Here is a 20,112-nt window from a genome sequence, read left to right as displayed (position 1 = left end):
CCTCCATGCTGAAATCTGAGTGCTGGCACTTATGCCATATTTGCCTTGGTGAAAATGGATGCGCATAGATTTACGTGTAGTAATGGCACCTAAGCATATTCTATAAACTGCTTAGGTATATTCTATATACCACGTATAAATTTAGGTGCAGCTTATAGAATACACACGCACATTCTTGAACCTCCATTATCCCAATGGCAAAGGACTTAAATATTAATCAATATATGCATCCGGCTTCTCCTACATCTGCACGCAACTATGGAATGCACTACCGAATGCCATAAAAACAACGCACGATCAGGCAGCCGTCGGGAAATTACTAAAGACTAACCTGTTCAAGGAGACTTATCAAAAGGATCCTTCATAAATGACCTGACATCTAAACTTTACCAGAACAAGTTAACATTGAACTCTTTTGTTTGATTAATTTAATCACATTATTTATTGATTGATTGATTGATTGATTTGTTGCATTTGTATCCCATCTTTTCCCACCTATTTGCAGGCTCAATGTAGCTTACATTACATTACCCTTGATCTCAAATACCTGAATTGAATTGTATATTTATTTCAGTGGCGTACCAAGGGGAGGGCGGTCCGCCCTGGGTGCACGCCGCTGGGGGGTGCCGCGGCACGCGCCTGCTCCGAGTTCACTAACTTCGCTCGTTCGCTGCAGCTCCCTCTGCCCTGGAACAGGTTACTGTTCCGGGGCAGAGGGAGCTGCAGCGAACGAGTGACGTTAGCGAACTCGGAGCAGGCGCGCGCCACGGCATCCCCCCCAGCGGCGTGCACCTGGGGGGGATGTCATTTTGCTGGAGGGGGGGAGGTGTCATTTAGTGGGGGGGGGGGGGGGAGCATCGGCGATCCGCCCCGGGTGCCATCCAGGCCAGGAACGCCACTGATTTATTTACTTCTAATTTACTTTATATTTTCTGCACTTTAATTGCAATAATATTCTGTACTTCTCATTCCGGAAATGGCGATCGCCATTACGGCATAATGTAAGCCACATTGAGCCGGCAAAGAGGTGGGAAAATGTGGGATACAAATGCAGCAAATAAATAAATAAATAAATATGCTTAAGCAGAAATTTGTTTGGTGTGGATTTTATAGGCGCTATGTATAAAATCTAGTCCTAAGTGCTCCTGTGTAAACTCTGTGTTATCTATCTAGTTTCTGCTAATTGTAATGTGCTAGCCAGATAATGTGGGAATGCCCACTCCGTGCCCATTGCATGCCCTATCCAAAACAATACTGCTAAAAAAATCATTAATGCGCAGGTTAGCACCAGTGGCGTAGCTACGTGGGGCCTGGGCCCCCGTAGATTTGGCCCTGGACCCCCCTGTCGATGACCCTCTTGACCCTCCCTCCTGCTGCCAACCCTCCCCCACCATCGCCGTGGGTTACCTTTGCTGGCGGGGGACCCCAATCCCCGCCAGCCGAGGAGGTCCTCATCTTCCTCCGAAGGCTTCGTTCTGTTTCTGACGTCCTGCACGTTGTACGTGCAGGACGTCAGACTCACAGAAACAGAATGAAGCCTGGCTGATCAGCTGATCAGGACGTCAGAAACAGAACGAAGCCTTCGGAGGAAGAAGAGAACCTCCTCGGTTGGCGGGGATTGGGGTCCCCCGCCAGCAAAGGCAGCCCAAGGCGACGGCGGAGGAGGGTTGGCGGCGGGAGGGGGGTCGGGAGGGTCGTCGTCAGGGGTCGTCAAAGTTGGCGGCGGCGCAGGGGGTCGGCAATGTCGGGGGAGTCGGCGGGGGGTCGCTAATGGTGGGGGGGGGGTCGACAGCATCGGGGGGGCTAAAATGAGCTTCCTCACCTCAGGTTCTGGACCCCCCCTCCCGCTGAAGTCTGGCTACGCCCCTGGTTAGCACACGACGCTGCAGTTGCTGTTAGCATGCTTTAACTGTACAGTAAGGGCTTAATGTCCTTTAGTAAAACAACCCCGATGTGTCACATCAGCAGCATGTGATAATTGCTCTGTTAAAAATCTAAACTAGAAATATATGCTTGGAGGCATAGAAGGGTTGGAGAAGGAGTGGATGTCCTCCAATTGCATTGCTACCAGTAGGGGGTGGTGTTTCAATAGACATAGAAACATGATGGCAGATAAGGACCAAATGGACCATCCAGTATGCCCATCCTCAATAACTACCAACTCCTCCTTTTCCTAAGGGATCCCAGGTGCCTGTCCCACACTTTGTTAAATTCTAACACAGTTCTTTTCTCCACGACCTCCATCGGGAGACCATTCCATGCATCCACCATCCTTTCTATGAAAGAGTATTTTCTTAGATTCCTCCTAAGCCTATTTCCTCTTAACTTTATTCCAGAGTTTCCCTTAATTTGAAAAAGGATCACCTCCTGTACATTAATGTCACTGATGTATTTAAATGTCTCTTATCATATCCCCTCTCTCCCATCTCTCTTCCAGCGTATACATGTTGAGGTTCATAAGCCTGTCCTTATATGTTTTATGACACAGACCACTTACCAATTTTGTAGCCACCCTCTGGACCGACTCCATCCTGTTTATATCTTTCCATAGGTGCAGTCTCCAGAGTTGCACACAGTACTCTAAATGGGGCCTCACCAGAGACTTATATAAGGGCACTATCACCTCTTTTCTTCTGCTGGTCATCTCTCTCCTTATGCACCTGAGCATCCTTCTGGCTTTGACCGTTGCCTTTTATACCTGTTTGGCCACCTTAAGCTCATCAGACACAATCACCCCCGAGTCCCGCTCTTCTTTCGTACACAGAAGCCCTTCACCACCTATATTGTACTGCTCCCTTGGATTTTTGTAACCCAAGTGCATGGCCCTGCATTTCTTAGCAGTAAATCTTATTCGCCGATTATTTGACCATTTTTCAAGCATCACTAGATCCTTCCTCATGCCATCCACACCCTCCACGGTGTCCACCCTATTACAGAGTTTGGTATCGTCCCCAAAGAGACAAATCTTACCAGACAATCCTTCTACAACATCAGTCACAAAGACAGTCCCTAACTCTAGAGACTGGTGGGTTCCCTGGAGTTCTGCAGAATTTGCCTATCCCTTACTATTGAAAATGTGACAGTGAGACAGGACCCACGACTGTCAAGATTGTAGATGGAGGACTCCCACTCAGCTTAGAAAGAACAGTGGTGGTGAGTGTGTCGTGCCATTAACACAACTGTCATTAATGTGCATTAACTGTTAATGTAGAAGATTATTTCCATGATTAAATACACCTTCATTCTGCATTAGCAATCATGTAGTTAACAGAAAGTAGCAATTATTGTTCCATGTTACTGGAATGACTGCCTCTACCTAAGTGCCCAGACCACCTAGGTTAGCAAATGAGGGCTATGGTCTTTTATGTTTCAATTCTATTTAAATATTAGACAAATTGTTAGAGATGTGATCTCTGAGTGCTTCTGTATTGTGTTTCTTCTTTTAATGCAGCAAATGAAAACCTTCATGCACGCATCCCAAACCGGAAAGCACACCATACCGATGTCTACAACAGCCCCGGGCTGATAGTGAGAAGAGCCCAACCTTTCACTGTCTCATTAGAATTCAACAGACCCATTGAACCTGAACAGAAAATTGAATTTACTGTTGCAACAGGTATGAACTTTATAGACCTCTGTCATATGAGGGAAAAGATTAATAACACTATAACACACACAGTAACACATCCAGTCAGCCCAACAAGGCAATCAGAGCTACACCCACCTATCTGTGCAGATTAAACACTGGCATCACAGTAAAGGGAGTTGGAAATGTGTTGCCATGCCAATCACATATAGGCAGTTCCACATGATACCACAATATCACAACATCATGGCAATCTGAAGAGTGGTTTTAATATTATGGCTCGGTGAGAGTCCGCCAAGGCGGAGGGACGCCGAGATCCCACAATGAAACAACAGCAATAACAAAAGAGTGGGAAATATACCAGGCTAACCATAGACAAAAGAGAAGACTTCAGTCAATTGTAGATAATTTATTGGTGAAGACTCGACACAGTACCGTGTTTCGGCTGGTGGCCTGCATCAGGAGTCTTTAAATAAAATACATAACAACATCAAATGGTCAATAAACGTAGATGCATTGTTCCATCTTCTTGTGTCTACGTCTATTGGCCATTTCATGTTGTTAAATGTTTTATTTAAAGACTCCTGATGCAGGCCACCAACCAAAACATGGTTCTGTGTCGAATCTTCACCAATAAATTATCTACAATCAACTGAAGTCTTCCCTTTTGTCTCTGGTTAGCCTGGTCTATTTCCACTCCTTTGTTATTGCTTTAATATTATGGCCTCAGCATAGTCATGTTCATTATAAATAATGATTAATCGAACAATCCGAAAACAATAAGAGGACAATCTCCACAATAGTAAATCCAGTGGAAAGAACAGCGGTGATGACCGAGGCAAGGAAAGGCGACTTTCAAGAAGACCAAATGCATGCAATCCAAGGTTTATTTGGGAAACATCAAATATATCAAGCTTGCAAAAGACCCAACACAGCTGTGTTTCAGTGTGTGTCGCCTACGTCTGGGGTCTACCATATCCCAAAATGGTATATATATACCATATATACCATATATATGGTAGACCCTGGTATATATATGTACCAGGAACCAAGTCACAGACAACTTTTAAGCTTCATTTATCCAGTTGAGAAATACTGCCATAGCCAATAAACAAACAATAGTATCCTTTGGAAAACACTGTTTGTTTAGTGGCAGGTGACAGTATCATTTTTTTTTCTGATCGCCACTGATATTATGCCGGTAAATTCAATGCTGGGCCATGTCTGGGCTTCGGCTTCAAATTTCCAAGCTTCCAAAGCTGGCTATACAATAGCCAGTTAAGGACCCAGTTTACCATGCTGCAGTAAAATGGGGGCCCACATTGGCATCAGCACACAGGTTTGCCACGTGCCAAAGTCCCCTTTTTTTCTGCAGTAGGAAAAAAGCTTTTTTTTTTTTTTTTAAAGGAAATGGCCATGCAGTAAGTTAGATACAAAAGAGAGGGTAAAACAGCATACAAAATAATACAGAAACAAAAAAGCAACACTGGGCCTTCAGGATTGAGGTGATCAAAGTCTCTTGTTTATTAATTGATGGATAGACCCGACATGTAATCAGCATAGGACAACGCTGTCAGTCTGAAAAAAAAAACGCCAAATACAGCATTGTCCTACGCTGATTACTCGTTTGGAGCAATTGAGACTCTACACTGTGACAGTACCACCTACAATTTTTTGATCAGGATTAGCTGATCCCTGAGGCAGGCGCCAGTGCGCCGAAACACGGCCCGTGTTGGGTCTATCAGTCAATTAATAAACAAGAGACTTTGATCATCTCAGTCGTGAAGGCCCAGTGTTGCTTTTTTGTTCATGCAGTAAGTTAATCATTTGCAGTGCGGCCATCTCCCGGGAAAGCCTTACTGCCACCTATTTATGAGGCGGTAGGGGCTCCCGTGCTAACACGGCCATAATCGGGCAGTGTGTGGCACTGCCCAAGTACTGCCGGTTAAGCCCCCAGCGCTAAATGTAAAAAACAAAAAATGGCACACTGGAAAAGGCATGCACTGGGGGCAGGCGCTACTGCTAGGCTTCTGCGGTAGCCCGGATGTACTGCCGAATTGGCATACGGCAAGCCCATGGTGGGCTTGCCAAGCCTTTTGTAAAAGGGTCCCTAAATGTGCATAATATGTGCTGAATATTGGTGCTTAACCAGCCCAAGTGCCAACTCCACTTCCAGAACTACCCTAAAACAACCAGTTTTGCTTTAAGTACGTACTGGTCATTTTCAATGGCACTATGACTGGTTAGCCCAGAACAAGTGATTGAACCAGCCAGGAGCTGTTTCTGGCCGGTTAAACCACTTTGAATATCGATCCCTAAGAAATTGCCGTCTTTGGAACGTTGATAAGTTGGAATGCATGAAAAAAAAGGCAATATGCATGTTCAGAAAAATGGGTATGAAAGATACACGGAATACAAGAAAGTACACGAGGGCCTTCAAGACTGGGAAAATAGGAGAAGATTTATTCAGAAAAAGACCCGACACGGGCAGTGTTTCGGCAGTGGTTCACTTGCCTTGGGGGTCATAGAAACGTCCCAACTTTCTTCTTAAGCGTTTCAGGAAAAATAATAGTAAACAATACAGAAGGTAAGTTTTCAATAAATCATCTGCGCAATCACAGAGAATAAGTCACCACCATCTCCATGGCAGGTGGACCACCGCCGAAACACGGCCTGTGTCGGGTCTTTTTCTGAATAACTGTTGTCCCAATCTTGAAGGTCCTTGTGTGGGTTTTGGTTTTTTTTTTGTTCTGCTTTGGCTTGTGTACGCTCGATCCCTCTTTGTCTTCTTCACGATAGATGTTCACTGTTCCCTCTTTTTTTTAAGGACCGGATCCTTCTGTGACTAATAACACAAAAGCCGTCTTCCCATTGTCTGATTCTGGAAATGGTAATGGTACCTGGCATGCCGTTCAATCATCCAAATCATCCAGCATCTTGAGGATCATTATCTACAGCCCTGCCAGTGCTGTCATTGGACGTTATGAGCTCAGCATCGATATTTCCTCTGGGGAACGCACATCTTCTCACAAACTGGGAAAATTCGTACTGATCTTTAACCCCTGGTCCCCAGGTACAAACTCCTTTACTACTACTACTACTTATCATTTCTAAAGCGCTACTAGATGTACACAGCGCTGTACACTTGAACATGAAGAGACAGTCCCTGCTCGACAGAGCTTACAATCTAATTAGGACAGAGAAACAGGACAAATAAGGGATAAGGACAAAGGGTAGCAAGATTCTGGAATCCCAAAGAGTAGCAAGCTTTTGTGCAGAGTCCCAAAGAGTAGCAAGATTCCGGAACCCAAATAATAGCAAGATTCCAGAATCCCAAAGAGTAGCAAGATTCCAGAATCCCACAGTAGCAAGATTCTGTGTGGAATCCCAAAATAGTAGCAAGATTCCGGAATCCCAAAGACTACTACTACTACTACAACTACTACTTATCATTTCTAAAGCGTTACTAGACATACGCAGCGCTGTGCACTTGAACATGAAGAGACAGTCCCTGCTCGACAGAGCTTACAATCTAATTAGGACACAGAAACAGGACAAATAAGGGATAAGGACAAAGGGTAGCAAGATTCTGGAATCCCAAAGAGTACTACTACTACTACTTGTCATTTCTATAGTGCTACTAGACGTATGCAGCGCTGTACACTTGAACATGAAGAGACAGTCCCTGCTCGACAGAGCTTACAATCTAATTAGGACAGACAAACAGGACAAACAAGAGATAAAGGAATATTAGGGTGATAAAATAAGGGTTCTGAACAAGTGAATAAGGGTTAGGAGTTAAAAGCAGCATCAAAAAGGTAGGCACATCTTCTCACACACTGGGAAAATTCGTACTGATCTTTAACCCCTGGTCCCCAGGTACAAACTCCTTTATGTGCTGGCATGCATTTTTAAAATCGCTATTATAAATTAAGAGCCCAATATTAAGCCAGCGACAATCAGCCTTTTGCTGATCGCTGCCTGCGTTGGATCTGGAAATTGAACGCCAGCCATGTCCAGACACCGGCATTGAATTTCCAGGTTTGCAGAGCCCGCTAACGCATAGCTGGTTAAGGGCCCCTTTTACTAAGCTGCAGTAAAAGGGGGCCTGCGCTGGCATCAGCACGTGCTTTTGACACGCGCTGAGGCTCCCTTGTACCGTTGCGTTTTTTTTTTAAAGAACTGGCCATGCAGTCAATGAACCACTTGGCGCATGTCTATTTCAGGGGTACTTGCCGCCACCCTTTGAGGTGGCAGTAGGGGCTCCTGCGCTAACCTGGTGGTAACTGGGCAGCGTACAGCACTGCCCGATTACCGCCAGGTAAACACCAGCGCTACAAAAATAAAAAATATATTTTTGTAGCCCCGGAAGTGGCACGCACTGAGGGTGGGAACTACTGACGGGCTGCTGAAGTAGCCTGGCAGTAGTTCTGAATTAGTGAAAGGTAAGCCTGCATTGGGCTTACCGCAGAGCCGGTGGGGGGAGGTGGGGCTGGTGGTTGGGAGGCGGGGCTAGTGCTAGGCAAGACTTCTACGGTCTGTGCCCTGAAAATGACAGATACAAATCAAGGTAAGGTACACACAAAAAGTAGCACATATGAGTTTATCTTGTTGGGCAGACTGGATGGACCGTGCAGGTCTTTTTCTGTCATCATCTACTACGTTACAATCGTTACTATGTTATTAAAAGACCCCCTAAGTACAATACTCAATACATAATTGGTTATGAGTTACCGCATAAAGATAGAACTGACTTTTATGCAGTTAACCTGGCTGGTTAAGTGCTGAATATCAGTCCCCGGAGCACCCCAAAAATATCAAGTTTGCAGTTCGGCACTAACCAGTTATTTTTATCAGCATTAACTGGTTAAACACCACTGAAAATCAGAGCTAGCCCTGAACAGGTAATCTAACCTGCCAGGATCCATTTCTGGCTGGTTAAATTGCATTCAGTGTCTACCATGATCAGTGGCGTAGGAAGGGGGGGGGGCGGTGGGGCGGTCCGCCCCGGGTGCACACCGCTGGGGGGGTGTCGGCTCGCTGGTTCCCTGCTCTTTCTGCCCCGGAACAGGTTACTTCCTGTTCCGGGGCAGAGAAAGCAGGGAAGCAGCAGAGCCGACGCAGCTTCCAGTGACGTGCACTGGGGGCGGATCAGCCCTCCCGCCTACCCCCCGCTGCAAGGTAAGGGTGCGTTTCGGGGGGGAGGGTGCGTTTCGGGGGGGGGGGTGCGCTCCGGAGGGGGGGTGCGCCGTGCCCTGCACCTGGGGGTGGTGCACAGCGGCCACAGGTGTCAGGCACCCTCGCTACGGCACTGACTATGATAATTTTCTGACTGCACAGTGTTTTGTAAGTATGCACTAGGATGTGATGGCACACGCATGCTTTGCAGGTGGAAGTTCAGATGAGCAGAGTTTGGGTGAAGCATGGACAGGGCATACATTGCCATGCATACACTTACCAGCACTTGTTGACGGAGGACGTGGTGACAGTGGTTAGCGTATCTGGGTTTTAAAAAGGTTTGGATATGTTCCTGGTGGAAAAATCTATAGTCTATCTATTGAGATAGACACGGGGAAGCCACTGCTTACCCTGGGATTGGTAGCATGGAATTTTGCTACTCTTTGGGGTTCTGAAATCTTGTTACTCTCTAGGATTCTGGAATCTTGCTATTCTTTGAGATTCTACATGGAATGTTGCTACTAACTGGGATTCTGCCAGGCAGTGGCGTAGGAAGGGGGGGGCGGTGGGGCGGTCCGCCCCGGGTGAACGCCGCTGGGGGGTGTCGGCACCTCGCTGGTTCCTTGCTCTCTCTGCCCTGGAACAGGTTACTTCCTGTTCCGGGGCAGAGAGAGCAAGGAACCAGCGCGGCGCCGACACCCCCCCCAGCGGCGTGCACTCGGCAGCCCTCCCACCCGCCCCTCACCGCCTTCCAGGTATGTTCTCGTGTGCGGGCAGGCGGGGGGGGGTGTTGCACTACAGAGGGGGGAGGGTGCGTCGTGCTGCACCCGGGGGGGGGGTGCGCAGCGGCGACCCGCCCCGGGTGTCAGCTGCCCTCGCGACGCCACTGCTGCCAGGTACATGTGACATGGATTGGCCACTGTTGGAAGCAGGAAAGTGGGCTAGATGAACCACTGGTCTGATCCAATATGGGTCAGCCTTGGAACATGTGTAACTGCGCAGGAGCTTTCAGAGAACTCATGTAAGTAGTCTCCAACATGGGGCCCCTGGGCTGCATGCAGCTCCCACAGTCCATTTTTGCTGCCATCATATCCAGCAACCCCCGCCGCTACTGCAGATAGTAAAAAGGCACTGTGAAGCTTTACTGGGTCACGTGTGCCTGCACGGTCATATTGATGCACATGCATGCAAGTGCTGGTCAACTCGCCTCTCCCCATGTGTGTATGTGTGACCACGTAGAGGGGCATAATTGAATGGGGCGCCCAAGTTTTCCTGGGGCCGTCCTCACAGGATGGCTCCATGAAGGGGCGGGGAAACCCGTATTATCGAAACAAGATGGGTGTCCATCTTTCGTTTCGATAATACGGTCGGGGACGCCCAAATCTCAACATTTAGGTCGTCCTTAGAGATGGTCGTCCCCAGTTTTCGGCAATAATGGAAACCGAGGATGCCCATCTCGGAAACGACCAAATCCAAGCCATTTGGTCATGGGAGGAGCCAGCATTCGTAGTGCACTGGTCCCCCTCACATGCCAGGACACCAACCGGGCACCCTAGGGGGCATTGCAGTGGACTCCCAGGTGCATAACTCCCTTACCTTGGGTGCTGAGCCCACCACCCCCCCCCCCAAAAAAAGAACCCACTCCTCACAACTGTACACCACTACCATAGCCCTAAGGGGTGAAGAGGGACACCTACATGGGGGTACAGTGGGTTTCTGGTGGGTTTTGAAGGGCTCACATTTAGCACCACAAGTGTAACAGGTAGGGGGGAAGGGCCTGGGTCCGCCTGGCTGAAGTGCACTGCTCCAGGGACCTGCATACTGCTGTCATGTAGCTAGGTATGACATTTGAGGCTGGCATAGAGGCTGGCAAAAAAATTTTTAGGGTGGGAGGGGTTGGTGACCACTGGGGGAGTAAGGAGAGGTCATCCCCAATTCCCTCCAGTGGTCATCTGGTCAGTTCAGGCACATTTTTGAGACTTGGTTGCAAGAAAAAATGGACCAAGTAAAGTCGGCCAAATGCTCGTCAGGGACGCCCTTCTTTTTTCCATCATCGTCTGAGGACGCCCATCTTTTAAGCACGCCCCAGTCCCGCCTTCGCTACGCTTCCAACACGCCCCTGCGAACTTCGGTCGTCCCTGCGACGGAAAGCATTTGAGGGCACCCATAATCGGCTTTCGATTATGCCAATTTGGGCAACCCTGAGAGAAGGACGCCCAGCTCCCGATTTGTGTCGGAAAATAGGCGCCCTTCTCTTTCAAAAATAAGCCTGATAGTCACACGTGACCCAGTGGTTGTTACATTTGTAGGACACCCCCACCTCCCGGTACATTCTTTTCCTTTTATATCTGCAGAACTATTAAGAATAAATTAATGTATTTCCTTTGAGCTCATGTGGGATGGAGAGGATTAATAGTAACACAGAAACAGAGTCTGATTTATGGTTTTTGTAACTGTTAACAAGCCAAAAGAAAGTGATTTAAAAAAAAATATGTTTAAAATTACATTCGTACGTCTAAAATCTTGTGGTGGTCCCTGGAGCTTTCTGTCCTTTACATAGAAAAGCTTGGAGGCCACTGCCTATGTTATACACACATATCAGATCATATACTGTCTTTATACGATTCAGTAGATGCAACATATACACCTATGTGCCTTTCTTGTCTAGCCGCCCTCTCATAAAATCTCCATCACTATTGCTATCTATGAAATTTAGGGGTATGTTTACTAAGGTGCGTTAGCATTTTTAACGCATGTGTAAATTTAAGGCGCATTGAACGCTAACGCGCCTATACATTTCTATGGGCACATTAGCGTTTAATGCATGTAAACCATTTAGGCACGTTAAAAATGCTAACGCTCCCAGAGCGCCGCTTAGTAAACATAGGCATTAGAGTCTGGAACATAGAAAAAAAGAGAGAGATGAACTTAGGTAGATGTCAGTGGCATTGGGTAAGACCTAGGTATTACAAATAAATTAGCCCTGAATAACCAAGTGATATTTGGGTGTGATCGTCTGATACTTCTGTTTCAATAAGTAGCATTGCATTAAAGAGTGAAGCAAATGTTTTTTATTAATTTGAAACTCTTGTACCCCGCAAATCTGGTCAAAGACTATCCTATGCAGTGAAGAATCAAACATCCATGCAACACTAAAATGCATTCAATGGATAGAATTAAACATACATTACAATCATGCTAGAGACAAACCCCTTAGCAATCACACTGGTGTGACAAAGCACAATTTTCTCTGAAGGTCATAGAATGACACCTACTACAGTTATCTGGAGAGTGGCCACAATTTTCATTCCTTGCGAGGCCTGTTTCTGTTGCAAACCGCATGATGCATCATTGGAAATGACTGGTTAGAGTAAAAAATGATTACTATGATACAGTGTAGCAATATGCAAAGTTTGGAATGTTGATTATCCTTCTCACGAATTGTGCTAGTCAGAAAAGTCCTTCAGCTGACCTCTTTTTCATAAATTCTACCAGTAATGTACAGACTGCGTTGCTCTAAGAATGTGCACCAGGGTACTCAGCTTGGCCTAAAAAAGAAGGTGAAGAAATTGAGGTCACGTTCTAGTGGTCCATGGACCACATCATTAAAAAAAAAAAAAAAAAAGATATCTGTTTAAAGATATGTGGATATTCGGCAAGCTGAAATGTAGATGCTTGGTTGTTAAAACTCCACATTTTACTCTAAACTGATAATTTATCAGTTTAAAGTTATTCTTGACTTGTATGCATTTGAAGTTCAACATAAAAGTTATCCACTTAATGGCTGAATTCCACTGCCGAACAGATAACTTTGGGTCCCTTTTACTAAGCTGCATAGGTGCCTACGCACGCCCAACACGCGCCAAAACAGACTTACCACCCGACTACTGCATGGCTGTTGCGGTAATTTCATTTTTGGCGTGTGTCCACTACGCGCGTCTGAAAAATATTTTTTATTTTCTGGCACATGTAGCGGACGTGAGTCAAGTGGCATCTGACGCATGTAGGTCCTTACCACCCACATTTTTTACCGCTAGGTCTGTGGCTGGCGGTAATGTCTGAGACCCAAAATAGATGCACGGCTATTTTGATTTTGCCGCACGTCCATTTTCGGCAAAACAAAAAAGACCTTTTTACAGGTTCGCTGAAAAATTATTCTGCGTGCGCCTAAAAGCCACGCCTATACTAACACAGGCCATTTTGCAGCGCGCCTTTGTAAAAGAACCCCTTTGCCACTCCTTGCACCCTTAAACCATGTCCCATTTTAAAGCTAATCTTTGTCCATTTAAACAATTATTATTATTATTATTTATTGCATTTGTAACCCACATTTTCCCACCTATTTGCAGGCTCAATGTGGCTTTACATTGTTCCGTCATGGCGATCGCCATTTCTGGAATGAGAGATACAAGTGGTATTACATTAAAGATCATGATTGACTGCTACTACTACTAATAGCATTTATATAGCGCTACCAGACGCACGCAGCGCTGAACACCTGACATAGAGAGACAGTCCCTGCTCAAAGAGCTTACAATCTAGATAAAAACAGATAGACAAGACATTACGGGCAAGGGAATTACAGGGTAAAGAGGAACAGGGGGAGTAGGGCAAATGAGTTAGGAGCCAAAGACAGTAGTGAAAAGGTGAGCTTTCAGCATAGATTTAAAAACAGGTAGAGATGGAGCTAGACATATGGGTTCAGGAAGACGGTTCCAGGCATAAGGTGCCGCAAGATAAAAGGAACGAAGTCTGGAGTTAGCGGTGGAGGAGAAGGGGGACGTCAAGAGAGATTTGTTCAGAGAGCAGAGTTCACGGGGAGGAGTGTAGGGAGAGATGAGAGAGGAGAGGTAATGAGGGGTCATAGAGTGGATGCATTTAAAGGTCAGTAAGAGGAGTTTGAACTGTATACGGAAGCGGACAGGGAGCCAGTGAAGTGACTTGAGGAGTGGGCTAGTGTGGGCATAAGGATTCTGGCGGAAAATAAGTCGATTAGGCAGTCAATTATGAAGAGTTCATATTCAGAATGAGAGATGTGGTGTCATTGCATTGAAGTTCATTCGTGGTAGACTAGACCTTGGTAGTCGAGTATATGGAGTTAGGTTTTATCCAGTTCTGGTTTGACTTTTGTTGTCTGGTATTTAGGATGGATCATTGTGTTATGCCTTATTGAACAGGTTAATTAAGGGGTCCTTTTACTAGGCTGAACTAAGAAATGGGCTTATATATGCCCGTATGCAAATCTTTCCCACATGCTAAGCCCATTTCTAGCACGGCCATCAAAAAGGGCTTTTTTTTACCAATTTATTTTATTAATGGCCATGCGTTAATGTTAGCGAGAGCACTTACCATGAAAAAAGGAAAAGAAATAAGTAATGCAACAACTTACACACAGCATAAAATATAATGCAATAAATATAAAAGCCCAGTGGTAGTTCCCCCCCCCCCCCCCCCCCAGCGCATTCCATTTCTGGCACTAAAAAAAAAATCTATTTTTGTAGCGCCGGTGGCGCTGCCTGGTTACCATCAGGTTAGCGCGGGAGCTTCCCCCTGAAATGGCTGCATGGCAAGTGGTTCACTTACCGCATAGCCAATCTTTTCCAGAACATAAGTACATAAGTATTGCCCTACTGGAAAGACCAAAGGTCCATGGAGCCCAGCATCCTGTTTCCAACAGTGGCCAATCCAGGTCACAAATACCCGGCAAGATCCCAAAAATGTACAAAACATTTTATACTGCTTATCCCAGAAATAGTGGATTTTCCCCAAGTTCATTTAATAACGGTCTATGGACTTTTCCTTCAGGAAGCCGTCCAAACCTTTTTTTAAACTCCGCTAAGCTAACCACCTGCTGTGGTAAAAGGGGGCCTCGGCGCATGTCAAAAGTACACGCTGACACTAGCGCAGGCCCCCTTTAACCGCAGCTTAGTAAAAGGACCCCTCAGATCTGGTCCTCAGATTGGGGCAGGCACTACAGTAAATAACTAGGTCTAATTTAGCCAGGAGAGACCAACATTTCAAGAAACACCGACCGCCGCTATCTGAAGATGGGCTTTCGGTGATTTCAGTCCTTTTTGAAATTCTAAACATAGATACTTTGGCAAAGAAAAGAACTGGCACAAAAGAAGTAGGGAACCTAATCTTTGGTTTTCACAAAACTCTTACTGTTGGAACATTAAATAATAAGTAAGGTTTGATTTACATAGAAGAGTCGATTGAATTCTCAGAGCCTTCTTTCTGGTTTTCAGCTGATGATGTCTACATGGCAAATGAAGACGAAAGAAAAGAGTACGTTTTGAATGACAGTGGAATCATGTACATGGGAACTGTGAAGAACCTGCAGTACTTTGGATGGAACTATGGCCAGGTAACTGGGGGGGGGGGGGAACCCTCAAGATATTCTCATATTCTTAGACTAGAGGTGTGAAGAGAATTCCTAAATCACGTAAAAAACTATAAGTAATGCATCTGGGCTGTGATCACTACCATAGTTCTTTAGATGTTTCTTAAAAGCAAAATGTGTGGGGGGGGGGGGGGACCCTCAAGATATTCTCATATTCTTAGACTAGAGGTGTGAAGAGAATTCCTAAATCACGTAAAAAACTATAAGTAATGCATCTGGGCTGTGATCACTACCATAGTTCTTTAGATGTTTCTTAAAAGCAAAATGTTGGTACCAATCCCTAGTGTCCTGTTTTATCATTCCCATGCTAGACTAATATACTACATCCACTGCATGCAAATCTCTCTCATGAGTATTCATTGTGGCTATCCGAAAAACCTGACTGGCTGGGGTGCCTCCAGGATCAGGTTTGTGAACCACTGGCATGAGCACTTACATCAGCCATAGATTTCTACAGGAAATTGAGACGGGGAAGGTCTGTTGGTCTCAAATTTGAATTTTGACAGGAAAGGCCATTGGTCACAATTTGTGACCATCAGACTTTCCCGCCAAAATTCAAATTTTGTCCGGGGAAAATTCCCACCAAAATTCCAGATGTGTACATTTAGATTTAAGAAATAAGCGTATAATTTATGGCATTCTATAAATGCACATTAGAGTTCCTACCCATGCTCTACCCAGGCTTTATCCGTATGATAAAAGGGGGTCATATCAGGGGGCAATGTCGCAGGGGGGCTCTTCTTGTAAGGGGGGTTCCCGTTGGGAGTGGGGTTGCAGCCATGATAAGGGCTATATATGGGGGATGGGGGTGTTTATACTGTGGGGAGTAGTTAACGAGGACAGGGAGAACAAATTCTGGAGGCAGCAATCTTACAAAAGTTTCTCCCATGTCTACGTGGGATGAACAGAATTTGTTTTCCCCGTGTGCGGCTTTGTAAAATCGCTGTCCCTTTGTACGTGAAAGGACTTTGGTGCGCAGTCCTGGACCCGTTTTACAAGATGCTCTACATTTGGCAGATCCTCTTGTAAAATAGGATGGGAATTCCCCATATCCTGAACTGGACAAGTGAACTCATCTAAAGTCTGCCTCAATATCTCAATATAGTGGAGAAGTAGCATAGTGGTTAGGGTGGTGGACTTTGGTCCTGAGGAACTGAGTTTGGTTCCCACTTCAGGCACAGGCAGCTCCTTGTGACTCTGGGCAAGTCACTTAACCCTCCATTGCCCCATGTAAGCCGCATTGAGCCTGCCATGAGTGGGAAGGCGTGGGGTACAAATGTAACAAAAATAAAATAAATAAAAATCTGTACATCTTTCACTTTATACATAAGACCAAGGAGAAAGCAGGCATGTGGTCTGATTTACAAAGGGGACCCTTTTACTAAAGTGTGATCAAATTTGCAGTTACTGTGTTTTTTCATGAGACTATACCGTGTGGTAGCTGCAAATTTTATGCAACGTTGGGTGGGGGGGGGGGGAAGGGGAGGGGAAGGACCAGTATTTTACTGTTTAGGTCTCATATTAGTGTTTGCTTTAGCACATCCAACCTGACAACTGTTAATGTGGAAGCACTTAGTACCTCCTATTTAGGAGTCTGTAAGTGGGCCCACATGAGCTACTTGTTAGCCACTTAGCATGCGGTAAGTGCAACATGCTACCTAGCTTGGAGAAGAGACGGCTGAGGGGAGACATGATAGAGGTATGGAGTGGAGTGGAACAGGTGGATGTGAAGCGTCTGTTCACGCTTTCCAAAAATACTAGGACTAGGGGGCATGCGATGAAACTACAGTGTAGTAAATTTAAAACAAATCGGAGAAATCTTTTCTTCACCCAACGCATAATTAAAGTCTGGAATTCGTTGCCGGAGAACGTGGTGAAGGCGGTTAGCTTAGCAAGGTTTAAAAAGGGGTTGGACGGTTTCCTAAAGGACAAGTCCATAAACCACTACTAAATGGACTTGGGAAAAATCCACAATTCCGGGAATAACATGTATAGAATGTTTGTATGTTTGGGAAGCTCGCCAGGTGCCCTTGACCTGGATTGGCCGCTGTCGTGGACAGGATGCTGGGCTCGATGGACCCTTGGTCTTTTCCCAGTGTGGCATTACTTATGTACTTAACGTGCATTTTAGCATGCATAACATACTGCAAAGCCTCTTACTTTTAACCCACTTTAGTAAAATGATCCCTAAGGGTTTTCTTGCATTCTTTATGTATGGGAATTAAAGCTTAGTGAATCATGGTCATGAAGTTGTCTGTAGCATTGTCATTTACATATCAGAACTGATAGCTTCATCTGGTTTCGTTTACAGTTTGAGAAAGGTATTCTGGACATTTCCTTGGATATTCTGGATAAGAGTCTGGAATACACCCAGGATCCGGTAGCTGACTGTTCCAAGAGGGGTGATCCTGTATATGTGGGCAGGGTGATCAGTGCAATGGTAAGGAAAGTGTTACGCTGATAACCATTAGAATAAATGTGCTGCTTCCTTGATAGTATTCTCAGAATTAGAACATATTAAAAATGTCACATTGAACAGATAATCTAGCCACACATCCTTTACCCAGTACAGGCAAACAATTATTGCTTAGCAGATGTTTATTGACAAAAAATACAAGGCCTCCCAGATTCCAGCAGTATTTAAATTAAACAGCTTCCAGCTTCTAACTTCCACAAATTTTTGGTCAGTCCCATTTTGCCCATATCTCTGCATTATCCTGTAGAAATAAAATCCATGGGTTGTTTCTGATAAACACGCTGCTGGATTGCTTCATTAGATGCCTTCTCTCTAATGTTTCTGCTATGAGGCGTATTTTCAAAGAATTTAGACTTACAGAGTTCCATAGGTTTCTAGCCAGCTCATTTTCGAAAGAGAAGGGCGCCCATCTTCCGACACAAATCTGGAGATGGGCGTCCATCTCTCAGGGGCGCCCAAATCACCATAATCGAAAACCAATTTTGGCCGTCCCCAACTGCTTTCCATCACAGGGACGGCCAAAGTTCAAGGGGACGTGCCGGCAGTTTACCGAAGGCGGGGCGGGGGCGTGGTTAACAGATGGGCGTCCTCAGCCAATAATGGAAAAAAGATGGGCATCCCTGATGAGCATTTGGCTGACTTTACTTGGTCCCTTTTTGTTCATGACCAAGCCTCAAAAATGTGCCTGAACTGACCAGATGACCACCAGAGGGAATTCGGGATCACCTCCCCTTACTCCCCCAGTGGTCACCAACCCCCTCCCACCCAAAACGAATAAATATATTTTTTGCCATCCTCTATGCCAGCCTCAAATGTCATACCCAGCTCCCTGACAGCAGTATGCTGGTCTCTGGAGCAGTTTTTAGTGGGTACCGCAGTGCACTTCAGGCAGGCGGACCCAGGCCCATCCCCTCCCTACTTGTTACACTTGTGATGGTAAATGGGAGCCCTCCAAAACCCACCCAAAACCCACTGTACCCACATCTATTTGCCTCCCATTACCCTTTAAGGGCTATGGTAGTGTGGTACAGTTGTGGGTAGTGGGTTTGGGGGGGGGGGGGTTGGGGGGCTCAGCATCCAATGTAATGGAGTTATGCACCTGGGATCAATTTGTGAAGTCAACTGCAGTGCCCCCTAGGGTGCCCGGTTGTGGCCTGGCATGTGAGAGGGGACCAGTGCACTACGAATGCTGGGTCCTCCCACGACCAAATGGCTTGGATTTGGATGTTTTTGAGAAGGCCGTCCTCAGTTTCCATTATAGGCAAAAACCGAGGTTGGCCATCTCTAAGGTCGACCTAAATGTTGAGATTTGGGCACCCCCCCCCCCCCCCCATATTATCAAAACAAAAGATGGCCGCCCATCTTGTTTTGAACCTTAAAGATAGGCGCCCTTAAAGATGGGCGCTCAGTTCGATTATGCCCCTCCACGTAACTTTGCAAGTCTAAGAGCTTTGAAAATGAGTCCTAGTTATTTCTGTGTTAGTTGTTTAACATGCTTAAGTAAAAAGGGCCCCAAGAGTACCAACAGCCTCTACCAACCCTAAATCTGTGATATAATGTTAGTTGCTAACAAGAGCAATAAGTATGGAATAATGACTCCAAAATGAGGCTTCTTGGAAGAGCAATAGAGCATACAGAGGAAGGTTGAGAGGAATTTGTTGCTCTATTGAGATCTATAGGGGAAACTTTAACAGTACCTGGTTGGTATTTGTCGACCTGTTTTTATTAAGGGAGTTAAATGACAAACTGGAATACTCAAACTCCGCCAAGTCTAGCAAATACTCCTAGGGGTCGATATTCCAAGCAATTTAACAGGTCAGAAATGATACCTGGCTGGTTAAATCGCTTGTTCAGGGCAAGCCGTATTATCTAAAAAAGATAGCCAGCTATCTTTCGTTTTGATAATATGGTTGGAGCCGGCCAAATCTCAGCATTTGGGCCGGTGATCTCAAACCCGGCCAAATCCAAGGTATTTGGTCGTGGGAGGAGCCAGCATTTGTAGTGCACTGGTCCCCCTGACATGCCAGGCCACAACCGGGCACCCTAGGGGGCACTGCAGTGGACTTCAAAAATTGCTTCCAGGTGCATAGCTCCCTTACCTTGGTTGCTGAGCCCCCAAATCCCACCCAAAACCCACTCCCCACAACTCTACACCACTATCATAGCCCTAAGGGGTGAAGGGGGGCACCTACATGTGGGTACAGTGGGTTTGGGGGGAGGGCTCACATTTACCACCACAAGTGTATCAGGTAGGGGGAAATGGGCCTGGGTCCACCTGCCTGAAGTGCACTGCACCCATTAAAAACTGCTCCAGGGACCAGCATACTGCTGTCAGGGAGCTGGGTATGACATTTCAGTCTGGCATAGAGACTGGCAAAAAAATGTTAAAAACATTTTTTTTGGGGTGGGAGGGGGTTGGTGACCAATGGGGGAGTAAGGGGAGGTGATCCCTGATTCCCTCCGGTGGTC

The 20,112-nt window shown here is 45.9% G+C and overlaps 1 protein-coding gene across 1 annotated transcript in view; it reads left to right on the top strand.

Moving 5' to 3' along the window:
* LOC115476624 (protein-glutamine gamma-glutamyltransferase E-like) overlaps window positions 1-20,112 on the top strand; it is a 70,931-nt gene that overhangs the window by 30,436 nt on the left and 20,383 nt on the right. The window contains exons 2-5 of the mRNA XM_030213101.1: window positions 3,452-3,616; window positions 6,414-6,659; window positions 15,013-15,131; window positions 17,479-17,607. Coding sequence (XP_030068961.1) covers window positions 3,452-3,616; window positions 6,414-6,659; window positions 15,013-15,131; window positions 17,479-17,607 — 659 coding nt within the window. The remainder of the gene's footprint in view (window positions 1-3,451; window positions 3,617-6,413; window positions 6,660-15,012; window positions 15,132-17,478; window positions 17,608-20,112) is intronic.

Source organism: Microcaecilia unicolor, chromosome 8, assembly GCF_901765095.1.
Source record: "Microcaecilia unicolor chromosome 8, aMicUni1.1, whole genome shotgun sequence".
Lineage (NCBI taxonomy): Eukaryota > Metazoa > Chordata > Amphibia > Gymnophiona > Siphonopidae > Microcaecilia > Microcaecilia unicolor.
The sequence above is the reverse complement of the archived record's forward strand: the minus strand, read 5'-3'. Positions and strand labels throughout refer to the sequence as shown.